Source organism: Pongo abelii, chromosome 11, assembly GCF_028885655.2.
Source record: "Pongo abelii isolate AG06213 chromosome 11, NHGRI_mPonAbe1-v2.0_pri, whole genome shotgun sequence".
Taxonomy (NCBI): domain Eukaryota; kingdom Metazoa; phylum Chordata; class Mammalia; order Primates; family Hominidae; genus Pongo; species Pongo abelii.
Window position 1 is genome coordinate 104,862,868 of NC_071996.2, and position 24,855 is coordinate 104,887,722.

The window sequence follows — 24,855 nt, forward strand, 5'->3', positions numbered from 1 at the left end:
ACAATCAACAGAGTAAACAGACAACCTACAGAATGGGGAAAATTTTTGCAAACTATGCATCTAACAAAGGTCTAATATCCAGCATCTATAAGGAACTTAAACAAACTTAAAAGAAAAAAACAAACAATCCCAAAAAGCGGACAAAGGACATAAACAGATACTTTTCAAAAGAAGACACACATGTGGCCAACAATCACGTGAAAAAAAGCTTAACATCATTGATCATTAGAGAAATGCAAATCAAAACCACAATGAGATACCAGTCAGAATGGCTATAACTAAAAACTCAAAAAAAAAATAGCAGATGCTGATGAGGTTGCAGAGAAAAAGGAATGCTTATACACTGTTGGTGGGAGTGTAAATAAGTTCAACCATGGTGGAAGAGAGTGTGGTGATTCCTCAAAGACCTAAAAACAAAAATACTATTTGACACAGCAATCCCATTACTGGGTATATACCCAAAAGAATATGAATTGTTCTATTATAAAAACACATGCACACATATGCTCATTGCAGCACCATTCACAAGGGCAAAGACATGGAATCAACCTGAACGCCCATCAATGATAGACCGGATAAAGAAAATGTAGTACATATACACCATGGAATACTATGCAGCCATAAAAAAGAATGAGATCATATCCTTTCCAGGGGCATGGATGGAGCTGGAGGCCATTATCCTTAGCAAACTAGCACAGGAACAGAAAAACAAATACTACATGTTCTCACTTATAAGTGGGCGCTAAATGATTAGAACACATGGACACATAGAGGGGAACAACACACAGTGCGGCCTATCAGAGGGTGGAAGATAGGAGGAGGCAGAGGATCAGAAAAATAACTGAGTACTAGGCTTAATACCTGGTGATGAAACAATCTGTACAACAAACCCCCATGACACAAGTTTACCTATGTACCAAGCCTGCACATGTACCCCAGAACTTAAAAGTTAAAAAAAAATATTTCCTCTTCTCTTCCTCTGGGACTCAACTATATGTTATAAATTGAGTGACAGTATCCCACCAGTTTCTTACATTTTTCCATTCTTTTTTTCCTCTGAGCTTCAATTTGAATGATTTTGATTGACCAATCTTTCAGTTCACAGATCCTTTCTCTTACTGTTTCCAGAATGCTTTTAAGTCCTTCAATGACTTATCCATTTCAAATACTGTATTTTTTAGATCTAGAATTTTTACTTGGTTCTCTTCCATTTTCAGTCTTCAAAATTCCCATTTTGTCCACCTTTTGTACACCGTTTCCACGTTGATATGTTTATGACAGTTATTTTAAAGTTCTTGCCTCTAATTTGAACATCTGAGTCATCTGTGGGTTTACTTCTATTGACTGCTTTTATCCCTCCATAAGTGGTAATTTTTTATTGTATGAATGGACATTATAAATGATAGAGACTCTGGATTTTTTAAATATCTTCCTCTAAAAAGTGCTCAGTTCTTTTTTGGAAGGCAATTCCTGGCAGATTATGTTCGTCCTACAGAGGCTTCGTTAGAGGATGGATCTATTTCAGTTTCTGTAGAACATCGTCCTTGCTCTTAAAACTTGGCCTTTCTGGGATCTCAGCTGAATTCTGGGACTATTTAATGAGAACTCTCTGCTTTCGCTCAGACTCCAATAACTCTGAATTTGGACTTCTGAATTTTCTAGTCAGCTCTCAGCCCTCCAGCGTCTGTTCTCTGTAGTTTCTCCTGGAGGCTTACCCTGTACACACACAACTTATTTTCAGCCAAGAACCTGAGAAGAATACCTACATAGATTTCTGGGCTCTTATCTGCTATTCCTTTTTCTTTAGAACCCTGCTCAACAAATTCCAGCCCCCGTAGGAGCCCTAAATTGCCATCTCTGCTTTCTCTTCTTCCTCTGCTCAGCGTCTGCTTCCTCCACGCACCAAGACTGCCATTCTCTGCTTGGGTTTCACTCCGCTGTGCGGGAATCACCGCCAGATAAAAAGCTGCTGTAAATGTGGAGCTCACCGCTTGTGCTTCCCTTCTCTTTAGAAGTGCCTCCCTCCACTTTCCATTGTCTAATGCCAGGATATAGTTCCTTCATGTATTTTTCTGTTTCATAGCTGTTTAGAGCAGACGAGTGAATCTAATACCAGCTATTCCAGGATGGACAGAACCAGAAATCCGCTACTACTCATTCTTCAGTCTGAGTTTTTATATCACTTTCCCAGCAGCTTTCTGGAACAATTAAACTAAGTTAAATCCACTTCCTATGCGTTTTCCGTTGTTAGTCTGTATGGATTTAAAAAATTTTAACCTAGATCTATGTTGTACATTTTAGCAAATTAAAGTACTAAAGCGTATGCAATGTAATTTTATTTTATCCTAATTATATACTATATAAAGTCAAGAACTTCTACAATGGTTAAAACAAAGAAACAACTTTTTTCTTACTCCCGCCTGTATTAGTCATGGTTTTTTGTTGTTTGTTTTGGTTTGATATTTTTGAGACAAGGTCTCACTCTGTCACTCAAGCTGGAGTGCAGTGATAGGATCATGGCTCACTGCAGCCTCAAACTACTGGGTGCAAGCCATCCTCTGCCTCAGCCTCCAGAGTAGCTGGCACTACAGGTACATGCCACCACACCCAGTTAATTTTTTAATATTTCTTTTGTAGAGATGGGGTCTCGCTATGTTGACCAGGCCAGTTTTGAACTCCAGGCCTCAAGCATTCCTCCTGCTTTGGCCTCCCAAAATCCTGGGATTATAGGCGTGAGCCACTATGCTCAGTCAATCACATTTTGTTTTGTTTTTAAGAAAAAAAAAAAAAAGCTTCTGTAAGTTATGATGTTCTGGCATCTTAAAAAGCTTGTTGAGGGAGAGACTTCCTCTCCCAGGGTTAGACTGCTGGAGACAGCAAAGGCTTAGCAGAGAGCACATCTTTTATTTGCAAACTAACCAATCTCAAGGCTATAGCTCCAACCACTTTTTTTTTTTTTTTTTTTTTTTTTTTTGTCTCACTCTGTTGCCCGGGCTGGAGTGCAGTAGTGCCATCTTGGCTCACTGCAAACTCTGTCTCTCGGGTTCAAGCGATTCTCTTGCCTCAACCTCCCAGGTAGCTGGGATTACAGGCATGTGCCACCACACCCAGCTAAGTTTTGTATTCTTAGTAGAGACGAGTTTCACCATGTTAACCAGGCTGGTCTCGAACTCCTGACCTTAAGTGATCTGCTCTCCTCGGCCTCCCAAAGTGCTGGGCTTACAGGCATGAGCCACTGTGCCCAGCCAACCACCTCCTAATCTAATTCTCACACATTCCCCTTGCCCTAAATTATCCCCGGGCCAGGTATTAGAAAACTAGAGACCATTTCTATAACCCAAAGACCCCTGAAATTATTCAAACTAGCCAATCCTAAACTGGTTTCCTGCCTTGCCTTTCCCTCAGCAACCCCCAAAAGGCCTAGACTCTCCCCTCACTCCTGTCCTCTACCTCCTGACCATTCTGATACTTCCCCTGTGGCCCTCAGTGGCGTGTCATGTCCCCCACTCTCAGAGAATATTACAAATTCTTTTTTCAATGACAGTACCTCTCCACATTTTCATACAGTCATACTTCTGTAAGTTAAATCCGGGGTGCAATTTTAGAATTCCACCCCACCCACCCCCTAATTTCCATTCCTCGGAAGCTGCCTTTTCAACCTCTAAATAAATTTCTCTAAGTTTTGCCTTCATGTTTCTAAGTAACATGCTTATATTTATTCATTGATTTTTTCTAGTTTGAAATACTAACTACTAACTGCATATTGTGGAAGAAAAATATTATCTCTCAATTCTCCCCCGACAGTTTTCATACTTCTCACCATTCCTCCAATATATTCTATAACATACATTTTTGTTAGATTGTTAGTGTTTATATTAGTTTATATGTGTAACTATCATTCAGAGTTTAACAATATATTACCATAATTATATTTCCTTTCCTGTATCATTTTTAATTTCCCTGTAGTTAACATGTGTCTCGCTTTTTTATGTTTCTTTGTTTGCTTGTCCAATTTTCTGTGTAATTATTGTCATTCTCAAACTTTCTATTAGAGTTCCATTAAAACTGTCCTTTTAATGTGCTCAAACTAACAGTACCTATTTAAATAAATACAGGAAACAGATTTTGATTATGCTAATGAAGATAAACACCTTACTATATACTTTACATTATTTTCAAATATTAATGTTTCAAATTTTATTTAAATGGACATATATCCCCCAAATTCTTGAGAATTTGCCAATGAAGCTTAGGAAAACTATTTGCAGAGTAAAACAAACAGTATGTATTGCCTCCAGCAAAACTATTCCTTGTTTTTTCATTGCTTAAAACAAACAAACAACAACAACAACAAAAATCTATGCTTAAAAAACTGTCTTCACAGTGTGGCGATTCCTCGAGGATCTAGAACTAGAAATACCATTTAACCCAGCGATCCCATTACTGGGTATATACCCAAAGGATTATAAATCATGCTACTATAAAGACACATGCACACATATGTTTATTGTGGCACTATTCACAATAGCAAAGACTTGGAACCAACCCAAATGTCCATCAATGATAGACTGGATTAAGAAGATGTAGCACATATACACCATGGAATACTATGCAGACATAAAAAAGGATGAGTTCATGTCCTTTGCCAGGACATGGATGAAGCTGGAAACCATCATTCTTAGCAAATTATCACAAGGACAGAAAACCAAACACCGCATGTTCTCATTCATAGGTGGGAATTGAACAATGAGAATACATGGACACAGGGTGGGGAACATCACACACCAGGGCCTGTAGGGGGCTGGGGGACTGGGGAAGGGACAGCATTAGGAGAAATACCTAATGTAAATGATGAGTTGACAGGTGCAGCAAGCCAACATGGCACATGTATACCTATGTAACAAACCTGCATGTTGTGCACATGTACCCTAGAACTTAAAGTATAATAAAAAAAAATAAAAAACTGTTTTCACTACTCAACACTTAAACAGATAAAGTCTGAAAAATAATACGGAGCATACAGAAAAGGCTTTAGGATTTCCCTAAAATTCAACTAATGTAATAAATAATTGGACAAATCAATGACTCCTGCAGCTGTATGGAATAGTGTCATTCTTTTTTTTTTTTTTTTTTGAGACGGAGTCCAGCTTTGTTGCCCAGGCTGGAGTGCGGTGGCATGATCTCAACTCACTGCAACCTCCACCCCCTGGGTTCAAGTGATTCTCCTGCCTCAGCATCCCGAGTAGCTGGGATTACTGGTGTGCACCACCATGCCTGGCTAATTTTTGTGTTTTTAGTAGAGACAGCGTTTCACCATGTTGGTCAGGCTGGTCTCAAACTCCTGAAATCAAGTAATCTGCCCACTTCAGCTTCCCAAAGTGCTGGGATTGCAGGCAGGAGTCACTGCGCCCAGTCATTTTTTTTTAAAGTTTTAAGATACATTTAAGATTCTAATAAGCCTAACTGTAAACAGAAACATAGTAAGTGCTGGTGTGTGAGGCAGTTTAATGAAGTGTGGTCTGAAACCAGACTGCCCACATTCCCAGCTCAACTACTTACCACTTACCAGCTCTATGACCTTAAGAAAGGTCCTTAACCACAGAGTGCCTCAATTTCTTCATCCGTAAAATAAGGATGATTGTGTGTGTGTGTGTGTGTGTGTGTGTGTGTTTGGGTTGTAATAAAGACTACGTTAATCCATGCAAAAATAATTAGAGACAAAGGGGAATACAGGATAGAAGAAAAGGAATGGGAAAGGAGATGGGAAAAACTCTAAGGTGGAAGACAGTAGATGGGAAGAGAAGAGCAAGATAGAGATAAATACATGCATAATGAATACTGGAAACCACAGACAGTAACATCTCAGGAAAGAAATCTACTAAGATTATGCATTTTGCAGTAAAATTGTTTCTTTTTTTAAAACACCACTATAGCCCATGGTATAGAAATAGAATACTGTAAGATACCAAATAAAAAGGCACTCACTGCTTTTGTTTCTTTTCTACTCATTTTTATAAAAAGACAGAATTAGGGTAGAATATTTGGAACTATAAGGAGCCATTCTAATATCTAGAAGAGATATTAACATTACCTGTACAGAAAAATACTTCACTTCATCGAACTTAATTACAGTGTTCTTCTCATTGTTTTTAGATAGCAAGCTACACATTTTTGTACATTTCGCAGCTTTGTTTATAGAGATGCGAATGAACAAATTAGCAAAATGTTGTACACTGACTGAAAATAGAATGATATTCAGGAAATAAATTTTGTTGTAATTGAACAATAATACATTGTAAAATTAATACATTAAATGATTCAGATCAAAACCTAAAATCAATCATGTAGCATTAAACAATAGAAAAAAAGTATTCTAAAATAGTATTTTTGCCCATCACTGGTGGACACAATATAAGTAAAAGAAGGTTGATTCTTCCTTACATCCCTGGTATTTTTAGCCTCACATTTCCAACAAAATTCCTTTGCAAGTTTTGCTATGTATTAATTTCAAGGTGACTAAGTATATGCAATATATAGTTGAAATTTTTCCTAAGGATAATTATGTAGAAATTCAAAATATTTAAAAATATATCAGATTAACTTATTTTTAATTTTGAGACAAAAAGTGTTCTACCCTAATTCACTTAAAAATATAGTTCATTTATACTATATTGGTCTGTATTGTATCTTTCATAGAATGCTACAGAGTAAAACAATTTTGTTTCATGATTTAACTATCTTCAAAAATCTCTTTATACAGAATTATTTTCCAAAATTCTCTTTATATAAAAAAGAAACATCAAATCTCCATAATGAGGCTGGTTTTATGCTGTGATAAATCCAAAAATAAGCACTCAGCTTATTTAAAAGCACCAATATAAATTAAATCCTTTTAAAAATGTTTAAAGGAAGCACACATTACTTACAAATAAATTAGCATTATCATACAAGAAGATATATATTTTTCCTTTCATTTATATGGTGATTGCAGTGATTACAGATGGCTGAAAAGCTTTTGTTACTCCCACATCAAAAAGTCCACTTTATTTCCCCTGCCACTAAATCTGGGCTGGCTCTATGACTGCATTAACCAATAAAATGTAATGGAACGTGAATAGGGTTGGGACTAGTAAGCCAAAAAGGCACTCACCTACAGCACCAAATTTAAGGGGACGCCAACAACTAGTAATCAAGATAAATAATATATTACTGTGATATATTTTTAAATTAAAATTAATAAAGGGAGATAAAACATGATAGGACGTAGGGAAAGAGAGAGAGACTCCAACCATTTCAGCACCCCTGCTAAGTCTAGCCTTCCATGCATCCCCACTAAAGCAACCAGACATGTAAATGGGCCACTTCAGATATACCAGCGCTTTTGAACTGTCAGACAACTATAGCCCAAGCTGTTATATCATGAAGCAGAAGCAGCAACTAGTGAATGAACAGTGGTGATTGATGATAAAATGGTCAATGTGTTAAGCCACTAAGTTTTGGAATGGTTTGTAATGCAGCAATGGATAACTGAAACAGTGAGATATAATTACTATGATTCTTAAATCAAAAGAAAGGATACTCTTAGGCGTAAAATGTCTGCAGTTCTTTATATGAATGCCCAGGCAGCCAACCTACAACAATCAAAACAAAAACACAGACAGTGAATGCATTTAAAAAGTTAACTGTTCTTCCACTTTACACTGAACTCTATTTTTAAAAAGTAAAACTCCACGTCATTGGTTTTTCTCATTTGAAATATTGTTTCTCATGAAAAATATCTAGTTAATAGAAATCATCGGAAAGCAGAAATACAGAAGAAAAATGGGCAGGCCACATTCAAAGTAAACCTAAAATGAACAAGAATACAAAGCCAAAGAATAATTCATTATTAACATAAATCTGATCATCACCCTTTAAATTGTTTTTATTTGATATTAGGTGAGAACTGATAAAATATAGCACCCTGCATATAAAATTAAGAAATGTGCCTTATTTCAGACAAACTCTTTTATCCAGTATCCTAAGACCACTTAATTCATTCAGCAATGATTCATTGGCTATATAACATGCCAAGGACTGTAAAATATTCATGCTCTTGCACCAAGTTTTTCTAAATGTTAAAGAAAATAGCATCATGTACTTAATCAAAAAATCAAATACAAAATAAATGCAGGAATATCTGAATCCTAATATGAGAATTAGCTAAATACATTTAGCCATGTTTAGTATTTAAAACCAAGTAAAAATAACAGAAATATTATATTAAACATTGTATATGATAGGAGGTAGATGGACAAGAAAAATTCTTATTTCATACCCAGTTACCACTCTAATAGTGTTCAGAAAATAAAAATAACTGTAAATGAATGTCATAATATTTTACAGTTCTATATGCATGTAGATTCTCATGTCTTGTTCTGTACTTTGAAAACAGAATAACAGATTTTTCTGGTTCTCAGCCTAGATACTGGGTCCTACCTCTGTGTGGGGGGTGTGTGTGTGTGTGTGTGTATGTGTGTGTGTGTGTGTGTGTGTGTGAAAGAGAGAGGGGGGTGTTTGCTTTTGTTTCTAGGAGGTTTTTTGGATCGGGGAGGGGCACAGGATCAATTTTCAAACTTTAGCATGATCTAGCAATAAATATAATCACTTTAAGAGCTCAATAAAATTACTGATTCCCAGGCTCCTCTCCTAGAGATTCTAAGTTAGCAGATCTTAGGTGAAGCCTCAAGTTAATGTTTTATAAAAAGTCTCAGGTAATTCTGATATAACTAGATTTGGGAATCCCTAATATAGAAGATATTATTTCTGTGAATCAGGATATTTTCTATAATTTCAGTGATTATTACAATGTTTTTCTGACTCATAAAAATGAAAAATTCATAAATATGCCATCAGAGAGAACCATTTTCTGCATATACTGTTTGATTATCAAATAATAAATAACTTATACAGGTTTTTGAGCGTTACTCATACATACCACATCCCCAAATGGCACCAAATTTGGTGTGTCCTGTGTTATTTCCAGTTCTTCACTATCAGACCCTTTAAGAGTTTTTCTCAGCATCTACAATGTAAATAAATTAAGATTTGGGAAGAGAAAGAAAAACATAACTAGGTGAAACATCAATTCAATAATTATTGTATGAATCTCTAGTAAGTATCAGGTCTCCTCGGTAGTGGGGTATTAATATGATTAAGAAACTCATCCCTATCCTCAAAAGAAGTTAGTAGAGAGATAAAAATGTACACAAATATAAAATTAAGGGAATCATGAAAGAAGAGAAAAGTACATAGTTCTTCAGTTTGTTAAGAGATTGAATATTTAGTAGGATATCTTGAAAAGCTTATAAGGAGAATTCCAGTTGGCCATAGTATAGGAGATACCTTGAGTCTGAATCTCTACTCAATCAAATATATATATATACATACACACACACACACACATACACACACATATATATGCACACATGCACACAGATATACACACATATATATGAACATGCACACACACACTATAGGGACAGAAAGCAAGGAAAGAGAAATCTTAAGAGATGCTGGAAAAGAACAGAGAGGAGTAGGGAACACAAAAGGAAGCACAGACAAAATCATCCTGAGAAAGAGAAAGTTCAACATTGAGCACAAAAATTCTGACCACAGGTCTAGGAGTTGGCAGTTCACAGCAATGGCCATAGAGAAGGGACCTGAAAGAGAAGGACCAGAAGTAGCTCATCATGATGAGCACTGCTTCTGGGGTGAAGGCATCAGAGAAGAAGAGGTATCCCTGCATACACGGCAGGGAAGAGAAAGAAGGATATAAGAGGGGAAAATTAAGCATACCAGAAAAACCGAAGAGAACAACAGGTTATGCCCCTCCTTTCCCCTTACCTCCCATCAATTACAACTTCATCCATTTAAAACAACTACTTCAATACACTGAAAGAAGAGAGTACACTTAAACTATGGCAAAGAAATGACCATGGCCAAGAAATATGGAAAATCCGACCAACTCCATTAAAAGCTATTATAAGGAGAAAATGGGGAGAAATCTTCAGATGACAAAAATTCTTCCTCCCAAATAACCACAAAACAGAAGTAAATTATAACATAACATTTCAAACTGAATTAAGTATCTTCAAACAAGCATTTGGAGATGTTTTTAAGCCTACAATTAACAATTCATTCATTTATTCAACAATTAAAACAGAAGTTGACCAAAGACAAGAAAGAAAAAATGAAATGAGTGTTGATCAATTCAGAAAAGAAATTTTTAAAAAAGACAAACCATCCCAGAAATAAATACTAAATTACAAAGTGCCCAAAGGTAGCATCGATTCAGAAAAACTTTATAAGGGGCATTGAAGAAGATAAGAACCAGTGAAGAGAATGATAATGAGATAGAGAAAGAAGGATAAAGGGTCAGAGAAAAATGGTTGAATTGGAAGGCAGGCAAATGAAAAATCCTCGAAGAAGTAAAACAAAACAATGGAGGAAAAACTAATGTTTAAAGTTCTAATCCAAGAAAAATTTAAGTATTAAGAGAAAAATCTGTATGTGGATAGGACTCACAATGTGTCTAGAAAAACTGGCTCATAATGATCAACTCCAAGATATGCCCTAGTAAAATTATTAGACTTTATAAAGACATCTTGCCTACAGGCAAATGACCAAATTATCTATGAAGATAAGAAATAAGACTGGCATCATATTTCAAGGGCAACAAACAAAGCAATGCAACTGCAGAGCTGTATTTTTATAAAGTTCAAGGCAAGAAAGGTCAAGCCAAGGATTTTTATCCAACCAAGTCTATTTTTATCCAACAAAGTAACAGCATTCATGTATCAAGGCTATTTTAAAAAATACATGAAACAGGCATTCCAGATAACACTTTACTCTTGAGCCCCTCCCAAGAAACCTACTATAAGATGAGCTTCAACCAAACCAAAAGATAGCGGGGAAAACTTCAGGATAAGACTTATGGAGAGGACAGCCATGGTGGCTCACACCTGTAATCCCAACACTTTGGGAGGCCGAGGTGGGTGTATAACTTGAGGCCAGGAGTTTGAGACCAGCTTGGCCAACATGGCGAAAACCCACCTCTACTAAAAATACAAAAATTAGCTGGGCGTGATGGTGCACACCTGTAATTCCAGCTACTTGGGAGACTGAGGCAGGAGAATCGCTTCAACCTGGGAGGTGAAGATTGCAGTGAGCCAAGATCGCGCCACTGCACTCCAGCTTGGGCGATAGAGTGAGACTCTGTCTCAAAAAAAAAAAAAAAAAAGACTTATGGAGAGCAGTTAATATATTTAACTGCAGAGTTAAGAATAAAGATTCAAATGTTACTACTACAGAAACCACCAAACAACTATAATAAATAATAAGGGAGAAAGAAAGGAACAAAGTACACATAAAACAACCAGAAATTAATTAATAAAATGATGAGAATAAGCCCCCACCTATCAATAATAACCTTGAATGTGAATGAATTAAGCTCTCCACTTAAAAGATATACACTGGCTAAATGGATCAAAAAAACATGACCCGATCTTTCGGATTTGGGTAAAAGAAGCCAGACCTACTGAGTTTACATTTTGCTTCTGCCCTTTCTGGCTGTGTTACCCTGGGAAAGTTACTTAACCTCTCTAAACCACAGATGCTGCATGCAATTTGCTGAATCATAACAGAACCTACTTTATGGGGCTCTTGTGAGACTTAAGGAAATTAATATAAATAGGTCAGACATGGTGGCCCACACCTGTAATCACAGCAATTTGGGAGATCAAAGCAGGAGGACTGCTTGAGCCTAGGAGTTTGAGACCAGCCTGGGTAACCTAGTGATACTGGCCCCCATCTCTACAAAAGATAAAAGTAAATTAGCCTGGTGTGATGGCACATGCCTGTGGGCTGAGGTGGGATCATTGCTTGAGCCCAGGAGTTCAAGGCTGTAGTGAGCTATGATTTTGCCACAGCACCCCAGCCTGGGGGACAGAGCAAGACTCTGTCCACACACACACAAAATTAATATAAAGAAAGCAACTAATATACACTACCTGGTATATGGTAATCAATACTTAAGAGTTTACTCCAGTTAAAAACTGAATTGCCTTTCCCAAAAATGCATACGTTGCAATCCTCACTCCTTGTGCCTCAGAATGTCATTGTATTTGGAGATAGGATTTTTAAAGAGGTAATTAGATTAAAATGAGGTCATCAGGGTGGACCCTAATCCCATATGCTGAGAAGAGAGGTCTCAGAAGAAACCAACTCTACCACCTTAATTTTGGACTTCCAAGCCCCAAAACTGTGAGAAAATAAATGTCTGAGGTTTAAAATACCCAGTCTGTAGAGCTTTGTCAATGCAGCTCTAGCAACAAATGCTGCTTGCATTATGGGACAGCAATGCTAGATGTTACATATGGTAAGCATTCCTTCTATAAGCATTTATTAGCACCTGCTGGCTGAGCTGGGACTCATATAGGGTAATTGCCTCCAGCATAATTTTTTTGGGTCACGGGGGAGACAGGGTCTTGCTCTGTCACCCAGGATGGACTGCAGTGGTGCAATCATAGCTCATTGTAGCCTCAAACTCCTGGGCTCAAGCGATCCTCTCACCTTGGCCTCTCAAAGTACTAGGATTAGAGGCATGAGCCATCACACCCAGCCTCAGGCACAAAACTTAATTGAATGCCAAAAAACTCAGTCACCATGATAATAATATGTATACACTTTTTAAAAAATTTTTGGTAGAGGGGAAGGGGCATGGAGCTCTCATGCTCTCTCTGGGCATGTGACCCTCGAGGAATATTTTAATGCATGTTTTTAAAAAAATCAAAATGCTTTCCCCAGTTCTCACTACTACACTTGACCAATATTACAAAGAAAATAGGCTGGACACGGTGGCTTATGCCTATAATCCCAGCACTTTGGGAGGCCAAGGTGGGCAGATCATTTGAGCCCAGGAGTTCCAGACCAGCCTGGGCCACGTGGCAAAACCACATCTCTACAAAATATACAAAAATTAGCCAGGCATGGTGGCGAGTGCCTACAGTCCTAGCTACTCAGGAGGCTGAGTTGGGAGGATCACCTGAGCCCAGGAGGTTGAGGCTGCAGTGAACTGTGATTATGCCACTACACTCCAGCCTCTGTGACAGAGTGAGATCCTGTCTCAAAAAAAAAAAAAAAGAAAGAAAGAAAAAAGAAAAGAGAAAGAAATAAAAATGCAAAAAAGTTGATTAAAAACAAAACTTGACCCAACTATATGCTGCCTATAAGAAACTCATCTCATCTGTAAAGGCACATATAGAATGAAAGTAAAGGGATAGAAAAAAATATTCAAAGAATAGCTATGCCAGGAGCAGAAGTAGCTATGGTTATATCAGATAAAATAGACTTAAAGTAAAAAACAGTAAAGAGACAATGAAAAAAAAGGTCAGTAGGTCATTATATAATGATAAACGTGTCAATTCAGCAAGAGGATATAACAATTCTAAATATATTACATACCCAACACCAGAGTACTCAGATATATAAATAGTATTACATCCAAAGGGAAGGATAGACTCCAATACAATAATATCTGGGGACTTTAACACACTACTCTCAGCATTAGACAGATCATCTAGACAGAAAACTAACAGAGAAACACTGGATTTAAATTACACATTAAACCAAATAGACCTAACAGACATTTACAGAATATTTCATCCAACAGCTACTGAATATACACTCTTCTCATCACCACATGGAAAATTCTCCATGACAGACTATATATTAGGACACAAGTCTTACCAAATTTTAAAACATCAAAATCATATCAAGTATCTTCTGAGACCACCATGGAATAAAACTAGAAATCAGTAACAAGGGGAACTTTGGAAACTGTACAGACACATATAAATTAACAGCACGCTCTTCAATGATCATTGGGTCAAGGAAGAAATTAAACAGAAAATTAAAAAATTTCTTGAAACACATACAAATTGAAACACAACATGCCAAAACTATGGGATACAGCAAAAGCAGTGCTAAGAGGGAAGATTATAGCAGTAAGCACCTATATCAAAGAAGTAGAAAGGTTTCAAATAAACAATCTAACAATACACATCAAGAAAGAAGAAAAGCAAGAATAAACCAAACCTAAAATTAGTGGAAGAAAAGAAATAACAAAGATCAGAGCAGAAGTAATTGAAATAGAACCTTTAAAAAGTACAAAGAATCAGCAAAACAAAAATTTGGTTTTTGACCTTACTAAAGTAACCAAGAAAAAGAGAGAGAACCTCAAATAAACAAACTCAGAAATGAAAAAGGAAATATAACTTATGTCACAGACATACAAAAGATTACCAGAGACTATTAGAAATAACTATACACTAACAAATTGGAAAACCCAGAAGAAATGGATAAATTCCTAGACAAATACGAGTGACCAATATTGACTTAGGAAGAAATAGAAAGCCTGAACAGACCAATAACAAGTAATGAGATTGAAGCAGTAATAAGATGTCTCTCAGCTAGGCACGGTGGCTCATGCCTGTAATCCCAGCACTTTGGGAGGCTGAGGCAGGCAGATCATGAGGTCAGGAGATCGCGACCATCTTAGCTAACACAGTGAAACCCCGTCTCTACTAAAATATATGAAAAAAAAATTAGCCAGGCGTGGTGGCGGGCGCCTGTAGTCTCAGCTACTTGGGAGGCTGAGGCAGGAGAATGGTGTGAACCCGAGAGGCAGAGCTTGCAGTGAGCCAAGATTACACCACTGCACTCCAGCCTGGGTGACAGTGCGAGACTCCGTCTCAAAAAAAAAAATGTCTCTCAACAAAGAAAAGTCACAGACCACATGACTTCACTGCTGAATTCTACCAAACTCTCAATGAAGAACTAACATGAATTCTCCTCAAACTATTTCAAAAAATGAAGAAGACAGAATTCTCCCTGACACATTCTTTGAGGCCAGTATTACCCTGATGCAAAAACCAGACAAGGATACAACAACAAAAAAGAAATCTATAGGTCAATATCCCTAATGAACATAGATGCAAATACTAGCAAACTGAATGAAACAGCATATCAAAAAGATAATATATATACATACCATGATCAAATGGGATTTATCCCAGGGAATGCAAGGATGGTTCAGCACATGCAAATCAATAAACATAAAACATCACATCAACAGAATTAAGGGCAAACACCAAATGATCATCTCAATAGACACAGAAAGCATTTGATAAAATTCAATATCCCTTCATGATAAAAAAAAATTCAACAAACTGGCATAGAAGGAATATACTTCAACATAATAAAGCCCATATATAACAAATGCATGGCTGACATCATACTGAATTGGGAAGAGCTAAAAGCCTTTCCTCTAATAACTAGAATAAGACAAGAATGCCCACTTTAACCACTGACTGAAAGTCCCAGCCAGAGTAATCAGGCAAGAGAAAAAAAATAAAAGGCATCCAGATTGGAAAAGGGAAAGTCAAATTGTCCCTATTTGCTAATGATATGATCTTTTATCTAGAAAAACCTATAGATTTCTACAAAAAACTCCTGTATCTGATAAATAAATTCAGTAAAGTTACAGCATACAAAATCAACATAATGTTATGAAACTAGAAATCAATAAGAGGAAATTTGGAAAATTCACAAAGACGTGGAAATTAACAACAGGCTTCTGAATAACTAAGTATCAAAGAAGAGATCAAATAGAAATCAAAAAATATTTTGAGACCAACAAAAACAGAAACACAATATACTCAAACTTATGGGATGCTGTGAAAGCAGTTATAAGAGGGAAGGTTAGAACAATAAATATCTACATCAAAAAAGAAGAACTCAAATAAACAACCTAACTTTACACTTTTAATAACTGTATAGCAAAAACAAAGTAAGCCCAAAGTTAGCAGAATAAAAAAATAGTAAAGATTGGAGCAGAAATAAAATAGAGAACAGAAAAATCATTTTAAACATTAATGAAACTAAGGATTGCACAGCAAAAAGCACTATCGACAGTCAAAAAAAAAACAACTGTTGAATTATGAGAAAATATTTGTGACACTTATCACAGATGAATGCTAGTATCCCTAACAATTAAAGGATTTTTGAAAATGTCCTAATATCTTCCAACAACTTTGAAAAGGTGAGTTTCAATTTGATTCCCCTTTGCCGTTTAGGTCTCCATGCTCTAGTGGTACTACTAAGTATAGTGGTAAACTCCAGAGTTTCAGGAGGCCAATAATTCACTTTGCAGACAGGACACAGATTTGCTTCTGCAGATTCACTCTGTAATAACCTCAGGAATGAAAACAGGGGTAACTAAAATTTCAGAAGTTTGGCCCTGTAACCAAATAAATAAAATCCCAGTGATGATGATGATGGTGACAGCAGCTAACTTTTGACTCTGTACTTTGTTCTTTGTACTGTGCTAAGCACTTTATATCATTATTTCCTTTTGTTCTCCTTTAAGTAAGGTAAGTATTAATTGTCTTCACTGAACAGTGAATAAAACAAGACTCTAACAAGTTAAATAATTGCCCAAGGTCCCACAGGTCAACTCTTTCTCAGGTATTACCACCCTCTAATTTAGAGGGTTTCAAAAGGATTAAAGGTGGCCGGGCACGGTTGCTCACACCTGTAATCCCAGCACCTTGGGAGGCCAGGTGGGTGGATCACCTGAGGTCAGGAGTTCAAGTCCAGCATGATCAACATGGCAAAATCCCGTCTCTACTAAAAATACAAAACTTCACCTGGCGTGGTGGCGGGTGCCTATAATCCCAGCTACTCAGGAGGTTGAGGCAGGAGAATCACTTGAACCTGGGAGGTGGAGGTTGCTGTGAGCTGAGATCATGCCACTGCACTCCAGCCTGGGGGAGGGCAACAGAGTGAGATTCCGTCTTGAAAAAAAAAAAAAAAAAAAGCCAAGATAGCAGAATAGGAACAGCTCCAGTCTGCAGTTCCCAGTGTGAGTGACACAGAAGACAGGTGATTTCTGCATTTCCAACTGAGGTACTGGGTTCATCTCACTGGGGCTTGTCAGACAGTGGGTGCAGCCCATGGAGCAGGGTGGGGCATCACCTCACCCGGGAAGCACAAGGGGTTGGGGAATTCCCTTTCCTAGCAAAGGGAAGCTATGACAGACGGCACCTGCAAAATCGGGACACTCCCACCCTAATACTGCACTTTTCCAATGGCCTTAGCAAACGGCACACCAGGACGTTATATCCCCCACCTGGCTCGGAGGGTCCCACGCCCACGGAGCCTTGCTCACTGCTAGCACAGCAGTCCAAGATCGAACTGCAAAGTGGCAGCAAGCCTGGGGGAGGGGCGTCCGCCATTGCTGAAGTTTGAGTAGGTAAACGAAGCCGGGAAGCTCAAACTGAGTGGAGCCCACCGCAGCTCAAGGAGGCCTGCCTGCCTCTGTAGACTCCACTTTTGGGGGCAGGGCATAGCTGAACAAAAGGCAGCAGAAACTTCTACAGACTTAAACATCCCTGTCTGACAGCTTTGAAGAGAGTAGTGCTTCTCCTAGCACGGAGTTTGAGATCTGAGAATGGACAGACTGCCTCCTCAAGTGGGTCCCTGACCCCCGAGTAGCCTAACTGGGAGACACCTCCCAGTAGGGGCCAACTGACACCTCATACAACTGGGTGCCCCTCTGAGACAAAGCTTCCAGAAGAAGGATCAGACAGCAACATTTGCTGTTCTGCAATATTTACTGTTCTGCAGCCTCCACTGGTGATACCAGGCAAACAGGGTCTGGGGTGGACCACCAGCAAACTCCAACAGACCTGCAGCTGAGGGACCTGACTATTAGAAGGAAAACTAACAAACAGAAAGGAATAGCATCAACATCAACAAAAAGCACATCCACGCCAAAACCCCATCTGTAGGTCACCAACATCAAAGACCAAAGGTAGATAAACCCACAAAGATGGGGAGAAACCAGAGCAGAAAAGCTGAAAATTCTAAAAATCAGAGCGCCTCTTCTCCTACAAAGGAACACAGCTCCTCGCCAGCAAGGGAACAAAGCTGGACAGAGAATGAATTTGACGAGTTGAGAGAAGAAGGCTTCAGATGATCGGTAATAGCAAACTACTCTGAGCTAAAGGAGGATGTTCAAACCCATCGTAAAGAAGCTAAAAACCTTGAAAAAAGATTAGATGAATGGCTAACTAGAATAAACACTGTAGAGAAGTCCTTAAATGACCTGATGGAGCTGAAAACCATGGCACAAGAACTATGTGACACATGCACAAGCTTCAGTAGCCGATTTGATCAAGTGGAAGAAAGGGTATCAGTGGTTGAAGATCAAATGAATGAAATGAAGCAAGAAGAGAAGTTGATAGAAAAAAGAATAAAAAGAAATGAACAAAGCCTCCAAGAAATATGGGACTATGTGAAAAGACCAAATCTACGTCTGATTGGTGTACCTGAGAGTGACAGAGACAATGGAATCAAGTTGGAAAACACTCTTCAGGATATTATCCAGGAGAACTTCCCCAACCTAGCAAGGCAGGCCAACATTCAAATTCAGGAAATACAGAGAATGCCACAAAGATACTCCTTGAGAAGAGGAACTCCAAGACACATAATTGTCAGATTCACCAAAGTTGAAATGAAGGAAAAAATGTTAAGGACAGCCAGAGAGAAAGGTCGGGTTACCCACAAAGGGAAGCCCATCAGACTAACAGCAGATCTCTTGGCAGAAACTCTACAAGCCAGAAGAGAGTGGGGGCCAATATTCAACATTCTTAAAGAAAACAATTTTCAACCCAGAATTTCATATCCAGCCAAACTAAGCTTCATAAGTGAAGGAGAAATAAAATCCTTTACAGACCAACAAATGCTGAGAGATTTTGTCGCCACCAGGCCTGCATTAGAAGAGCTCCTGAAGGAAGCACTAAACGTGGAAAGGAATGACCGGTACCAGCCACTGTAAAAACATGCCAAATTGTAAAGACCATTGATGCTAGGAAGAAACTACATCAACTAATGAGCAAAATAACCAGCTAACATCATAATGACAGGATCAAATTCACACATAACAATATTAACCTTAAATGTAAATGGGCTAAATGCTCCAATTAGAAGACACAGACTGGCAAATTGGATAAAGAGGCAAGACCCATCAGTGTGCTGTATTCAGGAGACCTATCTCACGTGCAGAGACACACATAGGCTCAAAATAAAGGGATAGAGGAAGATCTACCAAGCAAATGGAAAACAAGAAAAAGCAGGGGTTGCAATCCTAGTCTCTGATAAAACAGACTTTAAACCAACAAAGATCAAAAGAGACATCCTAAATATGTATGCATATCCTAAAGATATGCTATCCTATTAGCATATTATTATTAGAAGAGCTATCCTATTAGAAGAGCTATCCTAAATATGTATGCACCCAATATAGGAGCACCCAGATTCATAAAGCAAGTCCTTAGAGACCTAAAAAGAGACTTAGACTCCCACACAATAATAATGGGAGCCTTTAACACACCACTGTCAACATTAGACAGATCAATGAGAAAGAAAGTTAACAAGGATATCCAGGAATTGAACTCAACTCTGCACCAAGCAGACCTAATAGACATCTACAGAACTCTCCACCCCAAATCAACAGAATATACATTCTTCTCAGCACCGCATCACACTTATTCCAAAATTGACCACATAGTTGGAAGTAAAGCACTCTTCAGCAAATGTAAAAGAACAGAAATTATAACAAACTGTCTCTCAGACCACAGTGCAATCAAACTAGAACTCAGGATTAAGAAACTCACTCAAAACTGCTCAACTACATGGAAACTGAACAACCTGCTCCTGAATGACTACTGGGTACATAACGAAATGAAGGCAGAAATAAAGATGTTCTTTGAAACCAATGAGAACAAAGACACAACATACCAGAATCTCTGGGACACATTTAAAGCAGTGTGTAGAGGGAAATTTATAGCACTAAATGCCCACAAAAGAAAGCAGGAAAGAACTAAAATTGACACCCTAACATCATAATTAAAAGAACTAGAGAAGCAAGAGCAAACACATTCAAAAGCTAGCAGAAGGCAAGAAATAACTAAGATCAGAGCAGAACGGAAGGAGATAGCGACACAAAATCCCTTCAAAAAAATCAATGAATCCAGGAGCTGGTTTTCTGAAAAGATCAACAAAATTGACAGACCGCTAGCAAGACTAATAAAGAAGAAAAGAGAGAAGAATCAAATAGACACAATAAAAAATGATAAAGGGGATATCACCACCGATCCCACAGAAATACAAACCACCATCAGAGAATACTATAAACACCTCTATGCAAATAAACTACAAAATCTAGAAGAAATGGATAAATTCCTGGACACATACACCCTCCCAAGACTAAACCAGGAAGAAGTTGAATCCCTGAATAGACCAATAACAGGTTCTGAAATTGAGGCAATAATTACTAGCCTACCAACCAAAAAAAGTCCAGGACCAGACGGCTTCACAGCCAAATTCTACCAGAGGTACAAGGAGGAGCTGGTACCATTCCTTCTGAAACTATTCCAATCAATAGAAAAAGAGGGAATCATCCCAAATTTATTTTATGAGGCCAACATCATTCTGATACCAAAGCCTGGCAGAGACACCACAAAAACAGAGAATTTTAGACCAATATCCCTGATGAACATCAATGCAAAAATCCTCAATAAAACACTGGCAAATCGAATCCAGCAGCACATCAAAAAGCTTATCCACCATGATCAAGTGGGCTTCATCCCTGGGATGCAAGGCTGGTTCAACATATGCAAATCAATAAACGTAATCCATCATATAAACAGAACCAAAGAGAAAAAAACCACATGATTATCTCAATAGATGCAGAAAAGGCCTTTGACAAAATTCAACAGTGCTTCATGCTAAAAACTCTCAATAAACTACGTATTGATGGGACGTATCTCAAAATAGTAAGAGCTATTTATGACAAACCCATAGCCAATATCATCCTGAATGGGCAAAAACTGGAAGCATTCCCTTTGAAAACTGGCACAAGACAGGGATGCCCTCTCTCACCACTCCTATTCAACATGGTGTTGGAACTTCTGGCCAGGGCAGTCAGGCAAGGGAAAGAAATAAAGGGTATTCAATTAGGAAAAGAGGAAGTCAAATTGTCCCTGTTTGCAGATGACATCTTTGTATATTAAGAAAACACCATCGCCTCAGCCCAAAATCTCCTTAAGCTGATAAGGAACTTCAGCAAAGTCTTAGGATACAAAATCAATGTGCAAAAATCACAAGCATTCCTATACACTAATAGACAAGCAGAGAGCCAAATCATGAGTGAACTCCCATTCACAATTGCTTCAAAGAGAATAAAATACCTAGGAATCCAACTTACAAGGGATGTGAAGGACCTCTTCAAGGAGAACTACAAACCACTGCTCAATAAAATAAGAGGACACAAACAAATGGAAGAACATTCCATGCTCATGGATAGGAATAATCAATATTGTGAAAATGACCATACTGCCCAAGGTAATTTATAGATTCAATGCCATCCCCCCATCAAGCTACCAATGACTTTCTTCACAGAATTGGAAAAAACTACTTTAAAGTTCATATGGAACCAAAAAAGAGCCCATATTGCCAAGACAATCCTAAGCCGAAAGAACAAAGCTGGAGGCATCATGCTTCCTGACTTCAAACTATACTACAAGGCTACAGTAACCAAAACAGCATGGTACCGGTAACAAAACAGAGATATAGACCAATGGAACAGAATAGAGCCCCCGGAAATAATACCACACATCTACAACCATCTGATCTTTGACAAACCTGACAAAAACAAGAAATGGGGAAAGGATTCTCTATTTAATAAATGGTGTTGGGAAAACTAGCTAGCCATATGTAGAAAGCTGAAACTGGATCCCTTCCTTACACCTTATACAAAAATTAATTCAAGATGGATTAAAGACTTAAATGTTAGACCTAAAACCATAAAAACCCTAGAAGAAAACCTAGCCAATACCATTCAGGACATAGGCATGGCCAAGGACTTCATGACTAAAACACCAAAAGCAATGGCAACAAAAGCCAAAATCGACAAATGGGATCTAGTTAAACTAAAGAGCTTCTGCACAGCAAAAGAAACTACCGTCAGAGTGAACAGGCAGCCTACAGAATGGGAGAAAATTTTTGCAATCTATCCATCTGACAAAGGGCTAATATCAGAATCTACAAAGAACTGAAACAAATTTACAAGAAAAAAACAAACAACCCCATCAACAAGTGGGCAAAGTATATGAACAGACACTTCTCAAAAGAAGACATTTATGCAGCCAAAAGACACATGAAAAAATGCTCATCATCACTGGCCATCAGAGAAATGCAAATCAAAACCACAATGAGATACCATCTCACACCAGTTAGAATGGCGATCATTAAAAAGTCAGGAAACAACAGGTGCTGGAGAGGATGTGGAGAAATAGGAACACTTTTACACTGTTGGTGGGACTGTAAACTAGTTCAACCATTGTGGAAGACAGTGTGGCGATTCCTCAAGGGTCTAGAACTAGAAATATCATTTGACCCAGCCATCCCATTACTGGGCATATACCCAAAGGATTATAAATCATGCTGCTATAAAGACACATGCATATGTATGTTTATTATGGCACTATTCACAATAGCAAAGACTTGGAACCAACCCAAATGTCCATCAATGACAGACTGGATTAAGAAAATGTGGCACATATACACCATGGAATACTATGCAGCCATATAAAAAGGATGAGTTCACGTCCGTTGTAGGGTCATGGATGAAGCTGGAAACCATCATTCTCAGCAAACTATCGCAAGGAAAGAAAACCAAACACCACATGTTCTCACTCATAGGAGGGAAATGAACAATGAGAATACATGGACACAGGGTGGGGAACATCACACACCACGGCCTGTCGTGGGCTGGGGGGAGGGAGGAGGGATAGCATTAGGAGATATACCTAATGTAAATGACGAGTTAATGGGTGCAGCACACCAACATGGCACATGTATACATATGTAACAAACCTGCACATTGTGCACATGTACCCTAGAACTTAAAGTATAATAAAAAATAAAAATAAAAAATAAAAAAAAGGAATTGCTATAAATGAAAAAAAAAACAGGATTAAAGGGTTCAATGTGTGCCAATTGAAGGGCGATGCAACTGGCACACACTGAACCCTTTAATCCTTTCACCACCCTCCAGGTGCCCTGCTGGCCCCGGTCCTCCAGGTGCCGGCCAGGCCCCCACTCACTCACGTTTAGCAGCCGGTGACCAGTGCCCTCCTGGTTCTTGTTCTTAGGCAGGGCCATCGTGCCCTGGTTCAGGGCGTAAGGGACCGAAGAAGCCTCTGACCCTTTAATGTGCATGATATCCGGGCTGCTGTAGGGATTCCTCTGCAATAGCGGGGTGGGGGACAGGACTTGGACCCGCCCGCTGTGGTTATCAAGTGTGCTGATAGGCCTATCTGTTTCTTGGGGTGGCTCCATCTCTCCATCTTCTGGGGCCTGTCTGCGCCCAACCGACGGCCCGCTACTGCGCAGGCGCGGCCCTCCCGCAGCCTTTCCCGCATTTTCCCAGCGCGTGCGTGCCGCCTAGTGACTCACTCAGGCCGGGCCCATGCTGGGAGTGGCGGGAGGCCAGCTTTGGAGGCCTGCGTGCTTAGCGAGCCTGGAGGGTCAGCTGCAAGCACTTGCCAGGCCATTTTAGTCTCCTTTAGAAAAAAGTCAGAGCACGCTGGTGGAGAGCAAGGCCCCTCACGGGGCCCAACCACTTTAGTTCACTGTCTTGTCCGCCCTGTAGCCCTCACGAGTCCTTTTCTCCCTGCACCATTTCTTTCTAGAAGATTTACAATGTCAGTCATTACTTCCTCTACACTGTCCCGTGAGCTCCAGATGTTAAATATCCAACAGTCTACTTTGACATCTTTACCCAATTGTTCCACAGACACATAACACGTTAATATTCATCTTCCCTCTTAAACCTCCAGTAGGTTCCAAACTCCTTTGGTGCAGCAATGTCATATCCACAAAATCTTAAACATTCAGACACATTTTAAAATTCCGACCCTAAATATCTGAATCTTACTTACCTTTTCCCTTTATGGCACCTAATTTGGGACAGCTCACACACGAGACAATTGCAATGATTTACTCATGGGTCTGCCAACCTGCTGTCATCCGTCCCTTTCACTGCCCCCGTATTAGTCCTTTGCAGTAACGAATGGAGCTGAAGGCCATTATCCTAAGCAGACTAACACAGGAACAGAAAACCAAATACCACATGTTCTCACCTATAAATGTGAGCTAAACAATGAGAACACATGGACAAAAAGAGGGGAGCAACAGACACTGGGGCCTACTTGACGGCAAAGGGTGGGAGGAGGGAGAGGATCAAAAACTACCTTTTGGGTACTAGGCTTATTACCTGGGTGATGAAATAATCTGTACACCCCCATGACACAAAATTTACCTATATAACAAACCTGCACATGTACCCTTGAACCTAAAATAAAAGTTAAATTAAAAATATAAATAAATACAAACAGAACAAAACCAGAAAATTCCAGAACTTCTTTATTGTACACAAAAATCTAAATTTCTTAATATGGAAACCAAAGGTCTGCAAAATGTACTGTCCTAGCTCAGGATCATTATTTATTCCTCTTATTTTTGGAATCTATTTTCTTTTATTCAAGGACCAGCTCAAAGGTCAGCTTTTAGTTAACTCTTATATCCCCATACACATATCCTGAAGGCAGAGTTAACTGCTGTATCCAAGCTACTTCTTGGCATATCCTTGTCAGCCTAAATAACAGAGAGGGAGACTCTCTGAAAGAA

At 38.7% G+C, this 24,855-nt stretch overlaps 1 protein-coding gene across 19 annotated transcripts in view; it reads right to left on the reverse strand.

The window, feature by feature from the left end:
• C2CD6 (C2 calcium dependent domain containing 6) overlaps positions 1-24,855 on the reverse strand; it is a 186,056-nt gene extending 161,201 nt beyond the window's left edge. For all 19 annotated transcript variants that reach the window (XR_008522960.2, XR_008522956.2, XR_008522954.2 and 16 more), the window contains exons 1-4: positions 23,275-24,855; positions 8,978-9,064; positions 7,580-7,631; positions 6,092-6,237 (exon numbers count right to left, since the gene is read on the reverse strand). Coding sequence is in view for 9 of the 19 variants with exons in the window: in XM_054549655.2 (XP_054405630.1) it covers positions 6,092-6,237; positions 7,580-7,631; positions 8,978-9,064; positions 23,275-23,505 (516 nt within the window). In the remaining 10 variants the exon portion in view is untranslated. The remainder of the gene's footprint in view (positions 1-6,091; positions 6,238-7,579; positions 7,632-8,977; positions 9,065-23,274) is intronic.